This window comes from Netta rufina (genome assembly GCF_964035555.1).
Source record: "Netta rufina genome assembly, chromosome: 25".
Lineage (NCBI taxonomy): Eukaryota > Metazoa > Chordata > Aves > Anseriformes > Anatidae > Netta > Netta rufina.
Genome location: NC_140149.1, coordinates 2,908,782 through 2,929,352, shown reverse-complemented (window position 1 = coordinate 2,929,352; position 20,571 = coordinate 2,908,782). Strand labels below are relative to the sequence as shown.

The following is a 20,571-nucleotide window of genomic DNA, read 5'->3' as shown; positions in this document are numbered from 1 at the left end:
ATCAGCTCCCTGTCTAGACAGATCTCATTTTCAGCTCCACGCACGCGGCACAGAGCTAGGATCTAGTTTTCAGTTTTTGCCCCCAAGTCACCTGGGATTCCCCCTGCAAGACAAGCGTTGCCTCATAAAAAGCAGAAAATTGAAGGATCTTGAAGCCTTAAGACACTGGCATCATCTCCCCAGCATCACTGACACCTCTCATCAAAGCACGACAGCATTTCCCACAGCTACCTCCAAGGTGACCATGCTGGCCGTCAAATTGATGGAGACTCTGTCTCGCCCCGCTCGGGGGCACAACGGGTCCCCAGCTCTGTCCCTGGTCTCACCAGGCGCTGGTGGAGGCTCTGTAGGGCCCCTGGGAGATGTCCCCGTGAGGGTAGGAGCCGCCGAGCGCCGAGTGTGCCCGACAAAGTTTGAACACGACTTCTTGCTAATACAAAGCTTGTCAAACCCATCACCTAGAAATGCTGAACGTCTTTATTAGATTCCTTTATCTCCCCCCGAGATCGGAGGGACACGACGAGATGATTCTCAGCGGAGATGTCATCATCCAGAAACTAATTAAAGGCTGCGCGGGAAGTCGGGCCACGTGCACTCTGGAGAACAAAACGCATTAGCAACCGGAGTCGAGAAAAATATTACAAGTGAACTTCAGATCAGAAAGGGCGAGCTAGGGATTTGACAATAACTCTCCTCTTCCTGCCTTTCCTCCCGCTCACCCTCGATATCTGTCCCCCAGCATCAGAGAGCCGCTTGTGATCTCGGGGCTTTTTGGGACCAGCCCTGGCACCGCTGCCTCAGGATGGATGCACAAGGCCACCGGAGCTCTCCTCTGCTGGGTCATGCCCCGGGAGAAAACCATGATTTGCATTCATGGAATTCCCTTCTTTTGGTTGGAAAAGCCCACTTGCCTCGTGTCAGTAAGCTGCAGAGGATGCTTTGATGTCTGCACTGTTAGACTGCTCCCTGCTCGGCCACGGAGTAGTCCTGCGCAAGGCACTGCATCTTTTTTGGGTCTCATCTGTGCCATGGCAAGTATTTCCCATCCTTACAGGGAGGAAGACAATGAAGAGAAAGGTGCAACAGATGATAAGGTACCCAGAGGAGAAGAAGATAATAAGGGATGACAAGATACCAGAGCCTGTGGTCATGGGAACCGTAGGTGGAGAGATTTCCACGTGGGGACGGCCTTGCTAGCCACATCCTACAACTGACTGTGGCTCACGTGAGCTGGGATGCACGGATCTAGGTTAGGGCATTCATCCTGAGTGGACGTGCCTGCAAATAGCAATTCCCAGCCAAACCACAGCCTCTTGTGCCAACAAGCAGCGAGTTTACCTGCCATTCCTCTTCTGGTCCATCGGCACACACTGTCCTGCTAAAATCAGTGTGAAACCTCAGCTCCTCTCTCCCAGACCAGCCAGCAGGCGAGGGCATGTGTCCCTCACTGAGGGTGCTCGTCCTGCCCCCAGACTCTCAAGAAAGCCCCCTCAGGCTCTTCCCACGTGGGGACAGGCCACACGTGGAGACCTGAGCCCACTGAACCAGCCCACGCCACTTCCCTTGTAAAGAGGGACGTGCAGGAACAAAGGAGCTCAAACATCCTTTCCAAAGATAAATCAGATGCTCTAATGCAGCCTGCATCTCCAATGAATATAGGGCAGGTGTCTCTGAAGTGAAGTATTAGTTAAAATGATGCTCTTTAAATTACATTTCGGCTATTTCAGGCAGACAGGTTGTGTGTGGGTTGTTGTTTTTTTTTTTTCTTTTTTTTTTTTTTTTTATGATCTATCTAGAGGCTTAAAAAGACACAGAGAGAAATAAATCTCCCTTCCATTAAAAACACACTATGCTCTTGCATTTTTGTTCTTATCTTTGCGCTCTCTTGCTCGTGCTCCCTTTCCCCTGACTCAAGCACGAAGTAAGTGTTTCTGATTGCTCTTTCCACACCGACACTGAGCTGATTCCAGGCTCTGCGCACAATGCTCCTAGGCACAGCCTCACAGGAGGGTGAGCAGAGCATCCCGAAATGCTGCCGCGGTCACCCGATGGTTCCACCTCCACACCCTCCATGATTCACGGCTTTGATGGGGAACTGAGCCCAAGCCTGAATTTCGGGCTGAATTGCCACTGCAGTCTATTTATATCTTCCTTGTCTATCTGTCTCCTCTGCCTGTGTCCCTTTTGCCTCTTTTATCTACTTACCTCCCTCCTTCCCCCTCAATCTCCTTTACCACATCTTTCGTGCGCTCAGACCCTGCTGTGCCAGGGCTGTACCAACACAACACAAAAATACAGCGTGGATCCACGGGGTCAGGTAAAAGCAATCCCAAACCACACACAGCCCATAAACCTCACGAGGTGCTGGAGATGCTCACGATGCCTCACACACCGTGTCTTCAAATCCCTCATTTGCCTACAGAGCCTTGAGTAACCCCAGCCCAAAGAGCCCTGTTCCTCCCCACCACTCGCAGAGGCTCTGCTTGTGGGTGTTTCTCTTCCCTGTGCCTCGGCATCCCCAAAGATGTGCTCAGATGGAGCCTGCATGCGTCCTCCCTGAGCTCCATCCATTTCAGGAGCCTCCTCACCCCCAGCCAGAGCCTTTCCTTTTGCTCAGGTTTCTTCTCGTGACTGCTTTCGACTCTGGTGAGAAATAAATGGCTTGGGCAGGGAGCGCGGCCCTATTATCCTCTGATTAGGAGGTCTCGAGGCCAACGCTGCGACTGATGCCCAGACCCTTTGTTCGTGTGCTCATAAACCAGAAGGTCGGCAGTGCCCGGCAGTTCAGGCTGAACTGTGGGTGAGGTGATTTATGCCTCCAGATGCTGTCCTCGAGGAACACATCTCAGCATGAGACTCGCCGAGCCATCCGTCACCTCTGCTGAGGCAGATCCACCTTCCCAAAGCCCCCCCGGCCGGCTCCTGTCCCCCTTTGCCATTTCCTTACATGAGCCAGGCCCCGCACCAGGAGCCTTGCTCCTCCCGTGGAGCATCTCTGGTCCCAGCCACTTCTGTGCAGCCAGTTTTTAAGGGTCACCTGGCCAGCCCATGACCGAAAACTCAGCCTGTCCCACATCTGAGGAATCAACCCGGCGCTTGGCCAAAACCACCAGAAACAGGAGAGCAAATGCCCATGAGCCGGCAAAACAGCAGAGCTCTGGTGACAGGACCCAACCCATCCTTCCCACACCTTATAGCATCCTTAAAAGAGGGTCCAGAAGGGTCAGATCTCCAAATTCAGCGATGACAGAGGAAGGTTGGTCCCTGCTGCCTCAGTTTGCCTCCCCAGCTCACCTGCACCGAGGACAACATGGACCCACACGCTCCCAGCTTCTCCCAGTACCCGTGCACATCCTGATGCTCGTTTCTGAGGGCTCTATCAACAATTCTGGCATTAATAACCCTACTGCCAAGACACCCCTGCAAGGCAAGCGAGTGTTATTATCACTTCACAGCTGGGGAAACGAGGCCTGAAGAGCAAATGGCCCAAAAGCACCCGTTTGGATGGATGCTCAGCCAGCACCTGCTTCTCACGCCCCGTGGTGCTGGTGAAGCCACCAGAAAGCCCAACCCGTGCTGACCCGGGCCAGGACCGCTGCCAGGACAGGTACTGCCACTGGGCTGTGCGAGACGAGCCTGCTGCCAGGACAGATGAGCCACCAGGCTGCAGCGAGCACAGCAGGATATCCGTGCACACGGAGGGGCAATTAAAATTTCATCACGAAACCGCAGCCCAAATATGCAAAGTTTGGCGGAGTTAAAAGGAAAGGAAGAGGAGGCAGCGACGGTACCGAAAGGCAGGGATATCAGCGTGCTCCGAGCACGAGGGGGCTGTTCTCGTTTTGCATTAGGAATGCTCCTTCATTTCCCGTTCTTCCTAAATGAAACCCTCGAGCCTTCTTCTTGGCCACCCTCGCGCCTCTGAGAAAGCCAAAAAGCCACAGGGAGTTGTCTTCCCCCAGAGCATCCTTTAATTTTCCTATTTGTCTTTCTAATGCCCAGCCTCATCAACAGCGCTGTCTATTCCCCATGCGCTCGTGCTTTCCACGGAAGGAAAGAATATTTTTACCCCTTCCTTCCTATTCCCCCTTCCCCTCCATTTCATCCTTTCGGAGGCTTTTTATCTGGAGTTTCCTTTCCTTTCTTTCCTCTTTCCCTTTCATTTCTAAAACCTACAGATCTCTGATTCAAAATCATTACTGTTTTTAACTTGGCTCGAGTCACTTTAATTAAGTTACTTTCCATTATTTTTTATCTAGTCCATTTGTCTACATCCCCCTCACCCTCCCTCATTCTTCCTTTCCTCCCCAAGGCAGGCTGGGTATGAAATCTTACATTTCCATTTGGCTAACAATCACTTTGAATTTTTAAATGCTATTAAATTGGATCACACCGGTCACTGGACTGGAGTTGTCGAGCTGTGATATTTACTTGCGCCAGTCAAAGGGAAATGAAATTGCAGCGGAGCGGCGGCGGCATGGGGGGAGGCGAGGGGGGAGCGCAGATTTATTCTGCCTGTGGTACTTGCAAACAGGCACAATCCCTTTGGATTTTAGAGCGAGTTCAAAGGAAACTCTTACTCTCAACCATGAATGTATTGTAATGTCTTTAATAAATCAATTACTTGTTGGCAGGGAAGTGTCACTGCATCTCCAATCCTTGTAATCACCTCAGCCTTGCTGTGTTTTAAGTGCTGAAAAACCAGTGAGGTAGAAGGGGAGCCAGGAGAAGCACTGGGGTAGGGAAAAAAAAAAAAAAAAAAAGAGAAAAAACTTCTGCTTCATCTTGCCAAAAAAAAAATAATAATAATTTAAAAAAAAAAGACTGAAAGATGCAGAAAGCCATTTGCATAATGCAAAAACACACCCAGTGACCTCGGGCACCGGCACGAGGAGCGCTGGGCCCCTGCCATGGGAAAGGTGATGTGGGGCACGTGTCTGCCCCAGGTATTAAGCACGTGGTGATGCTGAGCATCACTCTTGCAGGTAATCTGTAAAGTGGTGCTTTCCTGCCACCCCCAGGAGCGAGACTTCCTTTTGCTGCACGTTAATTAGTGGCAGCACAGTGCTCCCACCTTCGGGAGGGTGCCGGTATTCCAATTTTGCTAAAAGAGGTCTTTTACATCGGAAAATTTGCTAAAAGCAAAGGGAGCAGGATTTGATTACAAAGCAGTCCTGGCCAAATCCAGCCCCTCCTCCTCTCTCTCCGCTGACAATATCCTCCCCTCCACAACAACAATAATCTGAGCACAAACAGACATGAAGCTTTTCAGAAAGTAATGAACTCCGGCTGGAGCCAAGGCAGGAAGGGTTTAATGTTCAGCTCGGAAAGCTTGGCGAGGCCATCAATTATATAGCCCTGCTGCTGAAGGAGCAAAAAATAATATTTCAGACAGACATGGCCAAAAAGAAAAGATAGGGAAGGAAAACACTGCGAGAAAGAATTAATTCTGGGAGTGAAAAGAAGGGTTTGTAAAAGAGGAGGAGGAGGAGAGCTGGAGCTCTCGGGCTGGCTGCAAGGTGGAGGCATTACAGCGAGGGCAAGCCATGAAGAAGACTTCCCTACTGACCCCGGACAGGAAAAGGGGCAAAATGGGGAGCCCCTTGGCTGTGAGGGCTCGGTGGTGAGCAGCAAGGGGTGGTGGGCTGGGAGCAAGGGGTGGGTTGGGACCCGGTCATCTCCTCTCACCTAGGGCAGCAGGAGAGGCTGGGGGCTGCCGCCTTCACCGCCTCGTCCCAGTTTTACACCAAAAGCTACTGAGGGAAGGAGAGGAGATCGGAGCTGAAGGCTTCTGGTTGATGAGACCACCACCCAGAACTGAAAATCGTGCACAGGGGTCCACCGAGGGCAACGAGACGTCCCCATTCTCTTGCCCATGCCAGGAGGGGCCATGACCAGGTCTCATCCAGGGACTCGTCCCTGTACCAAAATAATTTCCACGGGGATGGGGAGGAGGGGACACTGCTACCCACACCTCCAGCTTCCCAGACGAACCAGCAGCCACGCCAGGAAACCCCCACCAGAAATATTTCAAGCCCTACAGTTCCACGTCTACTTCTGAAGGACCTTATTTCCATGCTTTTTTTCAAGGTCTTTGCCTTTTTGTTCTCCACTTGCCTTTTTTTTTTTTTTTCTTCCAGTCGCCTTTGCTAAGTCTTTCTCCCCTACTGCACCACCAGAACAGAAAGGAAAAAAAGAGGTAAAGGACAGCACAAGCCTCTTTGCACATGTACCCCCCAATCCTTGCAACTCCCCTTTTCCATTTTTTAACCTCTCCAAAGCAAATAAAGTGCAGAAAATGCCCCATTTTCCCACCCCTTCATTCTCCCCTAGGCTCGGTGACCCCTCCAGCCCATCCTTCAGCTCGCGGATATTTATCAAGGTTTTCTAGCACCCGCCGCGGGAGGCGGCAGGGCCGGGCCAGCTCTTCGGCAGCTGTTCCCTTGGCCTCTCCTTTATCTCCAGCATTGTGTTCACATCTGCTTCCCACTCTGCCTCCTTTTTCCTACCGCTGGGAGCTGGGTTTTAAATCACTGCTCAGTGCACCGGCTGCCAGGCGCGGATTTCATGCTGCCCAGCATGCCCCGTTTGGATAGGTATCCAAAGGCCGTTTGCAAGCCTCCCCTGCCTTTTTTTATTATTTTTTTTTTTTCCTCCTCCTCAACCTGCCAGCGCTGCCACACTACTTTCCCCTCCTCCCTTTTGGCCACGGAGCAATCTTGGCTCTGGAAGCATGTTCAGACACCTGGTTGCTGGCAGCGCGGGGCTTTGGCACGGGCGCGCTGCGTGCAGCTCTCCGATAGCGAAGGGGAGGCGAGCGCAGCCCGGCCGGCGCGGGTCACTGTGACCCTCCTGGGCTATCGGGGACACGCCAGTGGCCGTCCTCGCTTGGGGCTGGCAGCTCTCCCACCACCCGCATCTCCCCTGGCTTTGGCTGGGGTTTTGGCCGAGCCCGATTCGTGCTTTTGCTGGGGATTTGTGTGTTAGCAAAGCGCAGCTTTGTACAGCGCAGGAGCTGCATTTTAAGAGACGTGTTTAGGACGAGACATCGCCATCTGCGGCTCCCTTCCCCGGCGCAGAGTGCTGCTCCTGAGCGTGGCGATTTTGGCAGGGCAAGGCAGCAAAAGCCCCAGGGAGCGAACAGACGGGGGCAGGTGATGCAGAAGGATGCCCAGGCACCGGCTCCAGACAAAACTCCTCTGTCAGACCGCAACCTCTCCATGCTATCAAAGCAAGAGGGGGCACCGTGCTTCCCTCAGGCAGCACTCGGTGCTGTACAGACTGACTGCCCTGAAAAGCTTGGTTAGGGAATCCCCAGACTCGTTTCATCCCTGATCTGAGCTGGATTGCAAGCCACGATGCCCTGGACCTTCAAGGAGCATGGAAGGGGTGCCTGCAGGTGCTGCCCTGGGCAATGTGATGGCAAAGGCTGCCCCAAACAGACCAAACCTCTCAGGCTGAGCCCTCTGCTCCTGCTCTCGGACTCCCCAGGCCTCTGCAACAGGCTTTTGCTCCTGGACTCGGCTCTGGGGGGACTGGTCAGAAAATCAGTGCTAAAGGCCAAAAAGAAGAGCCAGATTAAAGTATCAACTCAGAATTTATGCTTGGGACTTAAGGTTTAATAATGCAACAGAAAATCAATATTTAATAAAGCAAATGATGGAGAAAAACACTGAATGGGAGATGAGCTGCTGCTCCTGTTTTCAAACATGTAAGTCCCAGAGGAGCCAGTTTGGCAGGAGAGATGCGACACCAGATTGCCACGAAGAGCTGGCACGCAGGACACTCGAGGTCCCACTGATTCCAACTCCCGTGTCAAGGGGGCTCGCAGGTCTTTTATTAAAGGACAAACAAGGAATTACAGTGGTGGTCAGAGTCCAAATACCCATGAAGAGAGATCAAATGCTGATGCACACGGGGAGCCAAGCAGCTGCCTCGCTGAGCGGGCCCAGATTTGTGCTCAGGCTGGAGAAACGCGGGCAGACGGGCAGCGCCGTGCCCAAACCCAGGCTTCAAACACACCGAGCACGGCTGGCTGGGGACCGAGATCTGCTGACAAGCAGGGAGAGAGCAGCAGGGCTCAGAGCGGAGGATAAATGCTTGCCTGCCAAGTCAGGAGGCTCTCCTGATGTGCAGGAGAGGAGATGGTGTTGGTAATTCTGGGGTAGCAGGGAGCAAGCTGGGCATCAAACCCTGCTGCCAGGCACGGTGACAAAGCAAGTGCAGAGCGAGCATCATCGCTCGGCGTGCTGAGGAGGGATGCGACAGGGATGAGACCGGGATGCTGGGGACAGATCAGCAGCTCTGACTCCCTCCCCTGGAGCCTGGAGAAAACTGCACTCGGCGTGAATGGCACCAGGACGCTGTCCTGACCCAGCCTGTGGCAGCGTGCGGCACCGAGATGTCACCTGCGCCCTCTGCTCCATGCTGCCAGTCGACAGCTACCCCAGCACAATGCAGCCAAGCTCTACAAATGCATCCAAGATGTGCTCGTGGCTCAAAACACTCCATTAGATTTGGGGTTCACATTCAGGGAACTGGACTCTCCTTGCTTCAGCTGCACCCGATCCCATAGCTCTCATGCTTGGGGCTGCACAACACACTGGTGCCCCCCAGATGAACAGCATCATGATACCAAGTGCCCTGCAATGCTTCCCCCTCCCTCCCTGTCCTCCTGCATCAAGCCCACCCATCCCCACCCCAGAAGCAGCCTGTGCAGCCAGCTGGGAAGGGGCTGAGCTTTCCCCATGCCCAGCCAGGTGATGGTGGGTGCTGTCTGGGGTGCACAGGACTCACCCACGGGTGCAGGAGGCAAGAAGGTGCAGCCTGGTGGCTGCAACACCGGTGTGGCACGGGATGCACAAAGACTCCCTGCCTGGAGCAGAGCATAACCGTGCCAGACTCAAGCCCCAAATCCCATCCATCGCACCCTGTCACCTTGGGCAAGCTCAGTCTCACAAAGCCTGGGGACTCTGGATAAGTCCTCCAAAGGCAGGGGATGCTCACTCGTGTCTCTCCAGGGGAGCAAAGCTCGCTCAGGTGCCCTTGGACGAAGCCCCTTCCTTCGCCCGCAGCATGCGCCGGGTTGCCTGCCTGGCCCTGCAGCACGGCAGTAATTTGTAGCTTGTGCTGGGATCCTTCACGATGAAAGATGACATATAAATATAAAACGTTATCGCTCCATAACAGCCACATGCTATAAAACGCCGGGCAGAAGGATCTGGAACTAGATGGAGGCAGCGCTTTAAATCCTTCCCTGCAGAGTTACTGCCGCTAAAACAACAGACCCGCTCCACAGAGCCCGGCCGTGGAGGGAGGAGAAGAAAAGCGCCGACAAAACCACCGCCGCCGAGGAATTAGGCGAACGAGGAGCCTTTATACCAGCACGACCTTGGCGTGCTGCCTCCCCTGGGGTAGCGGTGGCACTGGTGCACCAGCGCCATCTCCTCCCATTCATCCCCTGCCGCGGCTTCCCGCGGATGCCCCCGCGCTGCCATGGCAACACTAAAGCCGGTCCCGATGCTCTACTACAACGAGTTGACTCCGCTCCCGCGATCACGATAACAATGCTGTTACTGTAGTAACATTACATTGTTGAGGTCTCACTGTTCTCCCCTTAATTTTATTGGCGGAAGATTAAATTGCAATAATGTTATTGAGCCACCATTAGCGTTTCCCGGGTAACAATAACATTAAGGTAGCGCTATCGCCTTACAGTGGTCCTGCCGTTCCACCGCAAATATTTTAATGTAGTAAAACAAAAGAGATTACTGCAGTAACATTAAACTGCAGCGACCTCATTAACCCACCGCCGGCTTTCGCCGCGCTGAACGGCACTTTGGGACCCGCGCGCAGCAGCGGGGAGGTGTCCGTCTCCTTTGGGAGACATCCCCGGGGAAGGATAGGACCCCCGTGAGATGTGCCGACAACCAAGGTCTTCCTCCAGCCCTGCTTGGAGAGCTAAGAGGTACAAGGGTGCAGCGTGCCACTGGCCTCCCAGTTCTTCCCATGCCACAGAAGTGGAATCTTTGCCGAATCGCTCCCGGTGGGGCAGGCGACCTCTCCATGAAAGCCTTTGGAGAGGGTGGGAGAGCGGAGCTGCTGGGCCCCCGTGTGCTCAGAAAAAGGCTCGAAGAGGAGCAGGCTCTTGCTTTCCAGAAGTGGAGCACTCAGAGGGTGACCTGCACGGCTCTGCGTGTCTCCAAGGGAGTAGCAAAGAGGCACACCGAGCTCGCCTCGCCGCCGCCGAGGCACGCACAGCTGCGGCTGGGAGGGATGGAAATAGCAGAGCCACAGGGGTGTGGGCAGGTGGAAATGGCCCCAGTGGGCATCGCTGCACCTCCACGCACGGCTGCATCCCGTGGCAGGGATGTAACAGCAGCAGGGCATGGGGGCAGGGGACCATAAAGGGTTCGTGTTGGTTCCGCTTAGGGGAGCCTGCAACACTCTGGATTACAGCCTCAGCGGATCTCCAGGGGAGAAAAACAGAGAAACCATCCACAGCCTTGATGTACGCAAAAAAAGAAAAGCACGAAGGAAATGAAAACGGTCTGTGTCCTATGAATCACTGCTGCTTCCTTCCCCTCACTCCAGTCTCCTGCCAATTATCGCTGTTTGGGAACAGGAGATGTCCTCCCCTGGGCACTCGCTTGCTTTCGGCCCTACCCCTCTCTCCTTCCCAGCACAGCCCTTCTGCAGGTCTGGCACCCGGCCCGCCAGCATCACCGCAGGGCAAGCAAGCACAGAGGCTTCCTTCTCTTCATCACTGCTCTCTTACCAACTCGCTCCCTTTGTAACGAGGACACCGGTTAACACACTTGAGCCCCGGTCACCTCCCCATCCCTTCTACTCTTTATTCCCCATGCCAGTGGGGTTTGTCCATGCTCCCCAGGAAGGAGGATGCGCTGTGGCACGAGTGGGACGTGTCCCTGCAGACGTGGTCCCTCCAGCAGCAGAGAGGGCACCTAATGGGGGCAGCCCAGAACCGCAGCGAGGGCAGGGACGAGAGCTTCGTTCCAGCTCTGGAGTCTGTTTTCCCCCCTCCTGCCCCACGATATAATTGCTAATTAATAATAACGTTTAGCTCTCAGATAGCGCATTCCATCTTCAAAGACCTCTGTCGACATTAGCGAATTAATCCTCATCAACCCCCCTGTGAAGTAGGTGACAATTATTATCTCTGCCTCGCAGATGTTAAATTGATTTGCAAAGAGGTCAAGTGACTTGGGGAAGGCTGGGGACTGCTCGGGTGGGGAGCACGGACGAGCATGTCTGCGGGTTAAACCCCACAAAATCCCATCTTTCACCCCAAGGGATGTGGCCAGACCCAGTGCCCAGCCCTCACCCTCCTCCCGTGCTCCTTGCCCCTCGGGAGCTGCCCCAGTCGATGTTCACTGTGAACCCATTAAACCAACACAACGTGCACACCAGGGGCTTCCCCTGAAATTTGCTCTCTCCTTCCTGGACCGAACATGGTGCAAAGCCAGCAGGGGAGGCTTTGAGGGCTGGACAAATTAGCAATAAAAATGCACAGGAAGAAATGAATCAGACAAAGACACCAGGAGCTCAGGTGAAGCAAGGGATGAGGGCGATTTCATGTTGCCAGATCCCCACAAACTTTTTTGTGATGAACTCTAAGGCATTACCTAAGCTTGCTTTTGCTTCTGGCAAGGACAGCTTGTCTGGCAAGGAAAGGTGCATTCGCACCAGGGAAACCCACGCCAGAAGCAGCTCCTGCCCACAAACAACATCTGTATGCCTTTACCATCACCAAGTTACCAAACGGGGGCGTATCCTTCATCCCTGTGGGACATCTTGAGCTCTTGGGATGTGCCTTTTTACCAAACCCGCGCACAGCACCTACCACACCACGCTCCTGCTTCCTGGCAGCTCAGGTGGGGCTGCACCACCGTGGGCAGTTTCCAGCCTCGCAGTACCGACGCTGCTCATGCATGGTCCCATTCTCAGCCACAAGCTGCCTGTGCAGGGACCAAGCAAGCACAAGCTGCTGCCAGGCACTGGTGTGCAGCTGGACACTATTGGGGTGAGTGGGGACGGCAGCAAGGAAAGCTGTGCAGGCGAAGCCACCTGGAAGAGGGAGCATCGCCCAGGAACAGTCGCTTCTCCAGGCTCACAGTGATCAGAAACACAGAGGAAATGTTTGGTAAGAATACAGGGAGTGGTAAAGCTCCCCTGCCCCTTCCCACCTTCAGCATCAGTAGCTTTAGGGGCACCGAGGAGAGGTTCAGCCCCGCATTAGGGGCACTCAGCTCTGGCAGCGGTGCCAAGACTGCCAGGCAGACGGTGCTCATAAAGGGTCTGAGATGCTCAGGCATAAGCCACGCATTCACATCCACCTCGTTTTCCCTACAAGCCACCTTGAGGCCTTTGGACAAGAGCAACAACAACCGCAGGGCCTGATCCTTCCCCCTACACCTACACCACCACCACGTGAAACCTGCCCCTTGGCTCCATCCCCATCCACCTCGGCGCGAGGCGCAGGCAGAGCGGCGGCCTCAAAAAAAACTTATTCCCATTCTCCCGTGAGCGCACAGGGGCTTACGGCATCAAAGGAAAATTAATCGGGCAGAGTTCAGGGCTTGAAACAAAGCCGGCTCGGGGAGGTGCCGCGAGCCTCCCCCCTGGCTGCTTTATCTCTCCGTGCACACCTTGGCAGCGGTGCCGCGGCACGGGGCAAGGTGCCACCCGCACGCCGCCTGCGCCCCGACGCCAGCTCCCACCCCGGGGCGGCCCCGTGCCACCTGCGCCCGCTGCCCCCCGACTCCGGCAAGCAGGTAATTAACTCCCAAACAAAGGCAGGGATTTGCAGATTAAGCCAGGCCCGGGAAAGAGTGGGAAAACTCATTTACACCAAACAAAAGGGGAGGGGTGATTAGTTGCTCCAGTGACAACAGAAAAAGCCAGATAGGGCCAGGGAAACTGATAAAGCAAGGAGAAAGTGCTAATATCCCCCAGTTGCCTCCCCTTTTCATTTTTTTTTCCCCTTTTCTTTCTAAGCACTAAAATTCCACCATTTTCTATCATGCAAATTTGTGTGTCTAAGTGAGATTAAACTCCGGCAGGCACCGTGCCTCCTTCCCCAAGTCCATTTCCAGCGCCGAGATAAGGCCAACTTTCCTTAATGCATCTTACAAGGCGGTGGGAGTGTTGTGCAGGCGCGCGGTGGAGACGGCTTATTATCAATACAAATAAGAGCTTTCCAGACACCGTCGTCCTCCTCCTCCTACCTCCCCTCTCGCTTTTAAACCCTGAGCCCCGGAGAAAGGCTGCGCTCGAGAGGCTTAAAGAGCTGAAGTGTCCTGGGGGAGGGTAGGGGGGGAAGAGGATCAGAGCACCCAGAGCAATTTCTGCCTTTGGTGAACCTGAGGGGGGAAGGAGGAGAGGAGGGGAAGGGGAAGCATCGCTCCTCAGAGGTCAGCAGGGTCAGTCCCAAGTCCTCCTCTTTAGGATTTCAGCCTCCCTCCAAGTGCAGAGCTTGCCCGTTGGGAGTGGGGCTTTCCTGGGTGTTGTTTCTTTGGGGTAAAAGCCTTTTGTGCCACTTCCCTGTGCTCCGCCTGGTCCTGCGGCAGCCCCTCCAAGGAACAAATTGGTGATGAACAAACCAGAGGGGTGTGCAGGGGTCACCTCCCAGGCGCTGCGGATGACAAGGACGCTGCCTGAAGGGCTCCTTTCAGGTCCCACAATAAACAGGCAGGAGGTGCTTGGGAGCTTTTCTCTCTTGGAGCTCCAGGTGCAAACCTCCTTGTGCCTTTTGCAGCTACGTTGCTGGCTAGCACCAACTTTGCATCCCCAACACCGAGCCTGGCCCCATTTGAAGCAGTCCCCGGCGTAGCAGGTCTGAACTTTGATGCATTCAGAACCACGGGGCTGTTGTCTCGTTCCCGGGCTCATTTGTCCCACATTAGTGCAGCAGCGGGGAGGAGAGATGCGCCAGCCTGCTATTCCTGGATCACCAGCGCTCACCTTTTGCCTTTCAGGGGAAGGATTTCAAGACTGACAAGTGTTTCTGAAAGCCTGACCGACAAGGAAAGGTGGGAGAAAGAGGGCTTGCATCCTTTCAGAAAGAAGGTGGCTAAGGGGCAACACGATAACAACCTTCCCAAAAGCAAAAGGTTGTTACAAAGAGGACATTGATCAATTGTTCCCCATGTCCACTGGGGATAAGATGAGAAAAACTCCACTTCATTTGCAACAAAGAAGGTTTAAGTTAGATATTAGCCATACGTTTCCTAATTATAAAGGTAGCAAGGCAGTAGAATAGAGCGTCTAGGGAGATGGAAGAACCCGCTTCGTTAAAGATTTTCAAGAATAGCTTTCACAAATGTTTGCCAGTGATGTTTCTGCCTCATTGCAGGGGGACAGGCTAAATTAGCTGTTGAGGTGCCTTCTACCCACCTATTTTGGGATCGCAGCCATCAATGGAGCCAACCTAGAAATAAATGCGCAGCGTTTCCCTTGTTGCAGCGTGGACACTCTTGTTTTCAACGTGGTCTTCAGCTGATTCTTCCCTGCTGCCATGGGGGACCATTCCCAACCCTTATATCCTAAAGAAAACTCTCACCTCTCTGCCCCCCTCCTGTTTTTTATTCTTTCCCCCCACAACACTGCTTCCTCCAGCAGCCCTTGGCACATACTGGGGATGCACCAGCTCCTCCTTCCTTCCCTCCATCCCCTAAAGCTTCGGACAGATGCACAGGATGGGTTGGGGGCTCTCAGCTGGGCTGATAAGCACCCGTTACACCTGCCTGGGGGAGCCGCAGGCTGCTGATGTCCTTGGTGGATGGGGAAGAGCTCCTTGCCCCCCAGGCTGGTCCCTCTGGGGCTTGCAGCCTGCCCTGGGGCACGATTTAATTGCATCCTGCCAGGCTGGCGTGCTCATGCCTCCAGAGCTGTGCCCCCAGGGCCCTTCTGTGTGTACCCGGAGGAAATCAGGAGCTGTTTGGAGAGCTGTTTTGTTTCTTTCTGCCCTGGACTGTGTGTTGTGGCAAGCCACACGCCTCCCTCTTTCTCCTTGTCACCTGGACTCACCCAGCCAAACTTTAATTGGGGTCATTCCAGCAAGCCTCCCTTTATTGGGCACGATGTGCACTTTCACACCCTGTCCCAGCGTGTTGCTGCAGATCACGCTATTGCCACCTTCCACCCAAGAAAAAGCTGCTTGAGCCAAGCAATAACTCTTGAAATTAGGGGCTGTGCTCCCGAGAGCCAGCATTTCCATCAGCAGCAGCAGGGATATTCAGCAGGTTATAGGGCTGAGCCCATCACCGAATCCTCCAGTACTTAACTGTACCACAGCAGGGAATTAAGATCTGACCTTTTACTCCTGTATCCAAACATCTCTGCCTAATGCTACAGCAAGACACAGGACGGATGAGCCTGGATGTCTGGTGATATGGGAAATTTAGGTCAGGAAACGGGAATCAGAAGGGAGGCAATATAAATTGCCCTGCATCGCCCCGGCGCCTGATAGCAACTTCAGAACTTGCGGGTGATCGACTTCGGCTTAAGGGACGCAGGCAGGTAATAACAGATGGCAAGATAAACAGCAAGGACCCGGGATGGCAACGCATCCTGCTCTTCGTGGTTAATGGAGATGGAGAAAGTCCGGCTCTGTTTAGTTTGCTTGATTGCTCAAAGAGGGAAGAGAAAACGGAAGGGGAAGGAGGGGGGAAAAGGCTTGGTTTGGGTTTTTCCCCCCCTTCTATTCATTAGGCTGTCAATAATGCTCAGGCCTGGCATATCGACGGCGGATTAGCTCAGCCCGGCTCTGTGTACAAGACCAATGCCTTTTTAACCCAGCTTGTTTCCAAATCAATACACCCATCAGCATTCGAAAATTAGCCCGAGATGAGATTCCAATAGTCAAGCTGGTGTGTCATGCTAAGAGGGCTTCTGGCCAAATCACAGAAGAAGGGGGAGGAAAAAAGGGATGCTAGCAAGGGATTAGGAATCCTCCATTAATCCTCCTTTGGGCTCCTCTGTACGGGCAGGATGGGTCCCATACATCCCACCACGTGGTGCCCAGCGAACATCCCCACCAAATCCCATGGCACAGACACCAGGAGGTGCCTCGTATGAACATCCATCTGCTCGGCCATCATGCGTGGCCATGCTCGGATGTCCCCTCCTGAGAGCCCACCTGTGCTCGGCCACCGCGTGCGCTCCAGCCCCCCGTGCCGTCCCTCCTCCTCCTCGCGGGAGAGCACAGTTTGAGCACACAAACACATATTGTTGCTAGGCATACACACACCCCCGCAAAGTACACAAATCTGCCAGCTCTCTCTTTTCCCCCAACACAAATTTTACTTCAAGCATTGCCTCCAGCATAGGAAAAAAAAAATACAACAACAACAAAAAAAAAAACAGCAACGTGGGTTTAGCAGTGATTATTTTGGGAGGCAGAGCTGCCTGTATCAGAGCCCCATGACTACTCCAGGAAAGTTGGCTAAATTTGACTGCAAACACTTGGGCATTGCCCAGCTTCAGTTGGACTCTCCAAGCATGAAGACACCCTTAATGTTTGCACCGAGTTGTCCTACACGTAGTAGGGTCAATGTAGGAGCAGTGGCAGAAGACATCAGGGTCAAAGGGATGAGCAGAAGTCAAGGCACCGTGCCCAACCCCTCTTTGGTCATTGTAGGAGCAATGGCAGGAAACACCAGGCTCAAATTGAGGACCAGAAGTCAAAGCACCACACCCAATCCCTCTTCAACATCCCTTCCTCTTACCTTGCACGATGAGGTGGACGCGCGATGTCTTGGGGTGATTGTCTGTCTGCACAGAGCAGGTGTAGGGGCCCTCATCGTACACGTCCACGTCGTGGATCTGGATGCTGTACTGGGTTTTGGTGTTGGCCAGGAGCACCACCCGAGGGTCCAAGCACCACTTGTCATTGCCGGCATAGAGGATGCTGCTGCGGTTCAGCCAGGCCACGCGGGTGACGCGGTTGTCCACGGAGCACCTGGGCAGAGGCAGAGGTGACCTGTTAGCGTGCTGCCATCCCCGCCTTCCCCAGCTCCTGCTCCTCCTCTCGGCACTATTTTTAGTTTTGCTGCCAGCAGCAGTTTCGGAGACCGAGTGTGGCGGCTCTCCAAAGAGGACAATGTCAGCACTTCGCCTGCTGTGCTCAGGGCACCGATATCCATCTAAACCCGCGGCTCAAGAGATTTACCCAAGAATTTCGCAGTTATTGCAGATCAGAGCCATCCTCCACCACTCACCGAAGGACCTTTTGCCCCTCTGTTCCCATTTGCTCCTTTGCTAACACAGAGACAACCACAGCCAAGCCAAAAGCATCCATTCTGAGTCCCAACCACACCTTTTGGGGAGACCTAGGTTGCTCCCTCCTGCCCAAAGCCATCGCTTGGTCTGTTCACAGAGCATCAGATCCCTGCAGCCAGGCAAAGAAATGCAGAGCAGAGCAGGGAGAGCCGTTCACTCTGCTTCACAAAGGAGTGAGGAAAATTTATCTCAGGAGCAAGCCAGCTTTGACACACCTCTAAAGAGAAACCTTGAGCTTCCTGCCATTTGTCCCCCCTGTCACTTCTTCCTTCCCTTCCCATCATCCGCACCACTGCTTCTCCTCCGCTTAGTGCATCTCTCCCCAGCTAAACATCTCACCCATTCGGTGATGTTTCAGAGGCAGAAATCTCCTAATTCCAGCCCCGTTAACAACAGGCACCACCTGGAAGACAGCACGGCACAAACCCAGAAGGAGCTTTGCTCCCGAATGGGAACATTGTTCTGTCCTGAGCAGCGGGGACCAGCCCAGCTCCCCGAAAAGGACAGCACCAGCCCTGAAACCCTCCCTCTCCACACCCCAAATCAAGCTTTGCATCCTCCACTCTAACAAACCATCTCAGCCTGCTCCCCAACCCTTTTCCCATGCAGCAGGGCCATGCAGATCCCAGCCCAAACGCCACTTCTCTCCAAGCAAGTTGGAAACCGCAGAGCTGTTAAAACTTAGCCGAGCTTTGCTGGATGCCAGCGACGGCGGATAATGTTCCTACATAAAACCACTCAGCCTAAGCTCTGTTGTTTATATTCTCCCCACTCTACTTCATTACTTGTGCAGTGGCTGGGATGCAAATTAACTTTGGAGGCACTGAAAGAGAGCAGCCTCGGTGAGGTCGCTCAGGGTAGCCTCGCCAAGGGCAAGGGGAGGCAGCGCCCCGTCTAAAGGGACTGACCCTGCTTTGTGGCGAATATGGGTGAAGGAAACTTTGGGCAGGGAACCAACTGCAAGATGTGAACTCCCCTGGGTGCCAGCTACTTGGCAGCGAGTCTTATATAGCCTGAATTTTGTCTTGGTGGGGCAGAGTCCAGCCTCAAGGGACTTCTTCTCCTTCTCACGGTGCCGCCACCACCTCTCTGCCTACGCTTCTGCCTTCCTCCTCCTCCTCCTCAAGGGCTAGCTTATCTCACGTGGACTCAGAAAGATTGTTTATACGAACAGCCACACAGCCCCCGGCTCGTTTTTACATCCCGATTCTCCCCAGGAGGTGGGCGATGCCATTATTCCCAGTCTATAGCCGTGGGAGGGAGATGCAGAGGAACGAGCGATCCTAAGTGCTCGCTCGGCTCTGCCAGCAGAGAATGCACCTCAGAGGGACAAGCTGCCTCCTCTCCCCTTGCCTCTTTTTGGAGGTATCTTTTCGGCCTCTCTGATTGCAGAAGGAGCCTGGACAACCACCTCAAGACCCAGCATGGGGACGGTGGGTGCCCATCGAGGTGACTGCCCCAAGGCGAGCGGGGCAGCCTGGCTCAGGAGTCCCCCGAGGATTTGCGAGGCAAGGACCCAAGCTGTTGGCCCATCCTCCCTCTCTGGTGTGAAAACATCTGATAAATTAAACAATTTCATTGCCGTTCCATAATGATATTACGATAATAATAAATTAAATGCGAGCAGATTTTTATTATCTTCATAAAAAAAGCAATAGATTCAGCCTGGGCTGAACACCAAGAACTCAGATCTTGCTTGCTCTCAGCGGCTTTACAACTTGAGTCAAACCTTGGAGTTAAGTTGGTCGAGTTGAATAAAACTTTGAGATTTCACCCCAAAGGATGGTTTTATTATATTGTGCTCTGGACCTCAACAGCACCGGCAGCTCAGACCTATGGGGCTTTAATAAAACACAGGTGGATATTTGGTCCTTGGCTCTGGCTTGCCCATCACAATGCAATGAAATGGGCTCCTGCAAGCACCGTGAGCAGCGTTTCAGCCCAAAAAGGGGGTGCCCACCCTCTCTGCTAAAGCCATATTGCAAAGAAATGCTGGCTGATGAGAATCCAGACGTGGCTTGAATTTCTCGCACTGGGCCCTCCTGTGGAAATTATCGCTGAGGACCTGTAAGCAGGCAGAACTAAAAATATATATATTTTCTCTCTCCTCCTCCACACTACTTTTTTGTGAAATGCATCGGCTTGGAGATCCCTGGATAATAATGGAGGCAGACAGTGTGTAATCCAAGCATTCCCTCTATCATATGGGCATTTAAGTGCTTTTGAAAAGCAACGGGGCTCAGGTAACGCATGAGGCAACAGTGAAATAAGTGCTTTCGCCCTTCACAGCACCTGGTCGCAATCTCTTCTTATCACCTAGACACGCTTCTCTGTCCCTGGGATCGGCAAGCTTAAACTTGTTATTTTATTTTCTTTCCTCCCTCTTAAAGCTCCTGAGCCAATATATGCAATAAACAGCAGAAACGGCTCTGGGAAGAGGCTCTGTGACCTTCGGGTAGCGGCGTGCTATTTTCGGGACGGCAGCCTGCTGCCACGGGGAGGGCTTCGATCCCCTCCCCGGTGCAGGTAACGGCAGGACAAGCCCCCAGCAGGAGCTGGCGAGCCCCTTCCTCCTCGCACGGCCATCAGCCAGGGTCCCCGTGGCTCGTTCCCTCCTCGCAGCGCCCCGATGCTCTTCCAGCCCCTCCATCTGCTCCATTTCCCTCCCCAGCAGCTCCCTCATTGGAAAGCCTTTGGCAGGGGCGGGCGGCTGAGCGGAAAGCCTTTGGTGGGGCTGGAAGCCAGGCTCCAGGCACAGGTGGGCAGCGGAGGCACCGCCGAGCTTGGAGGCTTCTCCTCTTCCTCCCTGCTCGGGGCAGGAGCAGAGCCCAGAGATGCTCCCCCACCACTCCGGAGCATCCCTGGCTTCCTCCCACCCCGTGGTGTGCCAGGGAACGAGGGGGGAGAAAGGTCCCCAGGGTGCTGGAAAACAGCACTCGCCCCCGAAAAAGAAGATGTAAAAATAATTAAGCACAGATGAGGTAATTTTCTCTCTTAAGATCCTTAATCCCGGCTACGTTCCTGCTCAGAAAGCAAGGCCTTCTCCTCCGAGAAGATGAAGAGCTGCTGTCTCTCAGCATGAAGTGATGATCCTTCTCCCTCCCTCTCTGCTTCTCCTCTGGGAGACGGAGACGCTGCTAACACACCACTGTCACACCACCCTGGGGGAGGCAGCGAGGCTTTGCAGACACCTGGCTCCTCGCTGCCCCTGGTCCTCTGCTCCCCCTGCCACCTGGACACACCAAAATGACCACAAGCAGCAGATTTGGG

General features: G+C 53.9%; 1 protein-coding gene across 2 annotated transcripts in view; it reads right to left on the bottom strand.

The window, feature by feature from the left end:
* Positions 1-20,571, bottom strand: part of LOC311218719 (protein CEPU-1) — a gene marked incomplete at both ends in the record, with an annotated part of 319,347 nt that overhangs the window by 32,611 nt on the left and 266,165 nt on the right. For both annotated transcript variants that reach the window (XM_084301531.1, XM_084301530.1), the window contains one exon: positions 16,749-16,981. In XM_084301531.1, coding sequence (XP_084157657.1) covers positions 16,749-16,981 — 233 coding nt within the window. The remainder of the gene's footprint in view (positions 1-16,748; positions 16,982-20,571) is intronic.